Below are 1,434 nucleotides of genomic sequence, written 5' to 3'. Positions count from 1 at the left end.
ATGTTTACGATCAATCTCGACTGCAGTCAACAACCACTTTTGTTAATCGTATATTTGAAGTTATGAATAATAGAATAAGTCTATTGCCGCCGCATACACCCGTCACAGCCTTTCTATTGAAAAAAGTTCTAGAAACGTGATCACTACCACTGTGAAAGAGGAAATAGTTGATGAACTTCACAAACCATCACGAGTGCATTATCCTAGACGACAAACTATTTTAAAAGGATTGGATGATCTATGGCAAATGGATCTCATCGAATTCCTTCCTTACGCACGTGAAAATAAGGGTTTCAAGTATATATTGACAGTGATTAATTGTTTTTCCAAGTTTGCCTGGGTAGAGCCGGTAAAGTCTAAAGGAGGAAAGGATATTGTAAAAGCTTTGGAACATATTCTTAGCAGTAGTGGACGCATTCTAGAGAATATTCAAACAGATAATGGCAAGGAAATCTACAATGCTCATTTCAAGCAGCTTATGAAATCATATCAAATTAATCACCACAGTACATTTAGCAAAATTAAATGTGCCATTGTTGAACGATTTATTAGAACATTTAAAGGATTAATGTATCGTTTAATCAGCCTCCAAGTTACAAATATATTGGTCATTTATCTCATCTAATAGACAAGTTTAACAATACAGTTCACCGTACCATAGGAATGAAACCTTCAGAAGTGAATCAGAGTAACGCGCATCAGATATTGATGATGAAGAGGAGGCAAAGAGGTGAACCACGTTTTAAGCAAGGAGATTATGTTCACATTTCCAAAAATAGAACCGTATTCTCCAGAGGTTTTACACCAAATTGGTCAGCTGAAATATTTAAGGTTGTAGCTGTACGCAGGACAATACCTTATACTTATCTTTTAGAAGATATGTCCAAACAACCTATACAAGGAGCATTTTATTCGCAGGAATTACAGAAAACTAAATTCAAAGATGTATATCTTGTGGAGAGGATATTGCGTAGAAAACATGATAAGGTGTGCGTGAAAGGTGGGGGTTCCCCAAACCATCTTGGATAAATGCAAAGGATTTAGTCAACTAATACTAGATTTTCCCCTTCATTTTCTCGTTACCTTTCGTACAGCTAACAACATCATGGAACACTTGGAGAGTATACTCTCACACCCCTTATACGGTCGATTCAGACAGGATTTAGACAGCATCAAAGTAAATCTTGGAGATTTCGATAAGGCTGCTTTACTTGTGAAAGTTGAGACAGCCATTAAAGACCTGGAAAAAATAGCCAAGGAATGTAAACAAAGGAGTACATCTGATGGAGGTCACTACACGAATTGTGGCTGGGCAAATGAAGATTGTGAAGAGGGGCCTGATACATGCATTTGTAGTTACGCAGCTATGTTAGATCATGAAATTTCGCAAGCATTAAACACTTTGTATGGTTAAATAAATATTTTTTTTTTCCT

General features: G+C 36.5%; 1 protein-coding gene across 1 annotated transcript; it reads left to right on the top strand.

Annotated features, from left to right (window-relative positions):
• Positions 1-663: 663 nt before the first annotated feature.
• Positions 664-1,029, top strand: LOC141452011 (uncharacterized). The gene has a single exon (XM_074123833.1). The coding sequence runs from the start codon at positions 664-666 to the stop codon at positions 1,027-1,029; it is 366 nt and encodes a 121-aa protein (XP_073979934.1).
• Positions 1,030-1,434: the final 405 nt, after the last annotated feature.

The sequence above is a fragment of the Rhodnius prolixus genome, unplaced genomic scaffold (assembly GCF_049639745.1).
Source record: "Rhodnius prolixus isolate KJV_2025 unplaced genomic scaffold, Rpr scaffold_26, whole genome shotgun sequence".
Taxonomy (NCBI): domain Eukaryota; kingdom Metazoa; phylum Arthropoda; class Insecta; order Hemiptera; family Reduviidae; genus Rhodnius; species Rhodnius prolixus.
The sequence above is the reverse complement of the archived record's forward strand: the minus strand, read 5'-3'. Positions and strand labels throughout refer to the sequence as shown.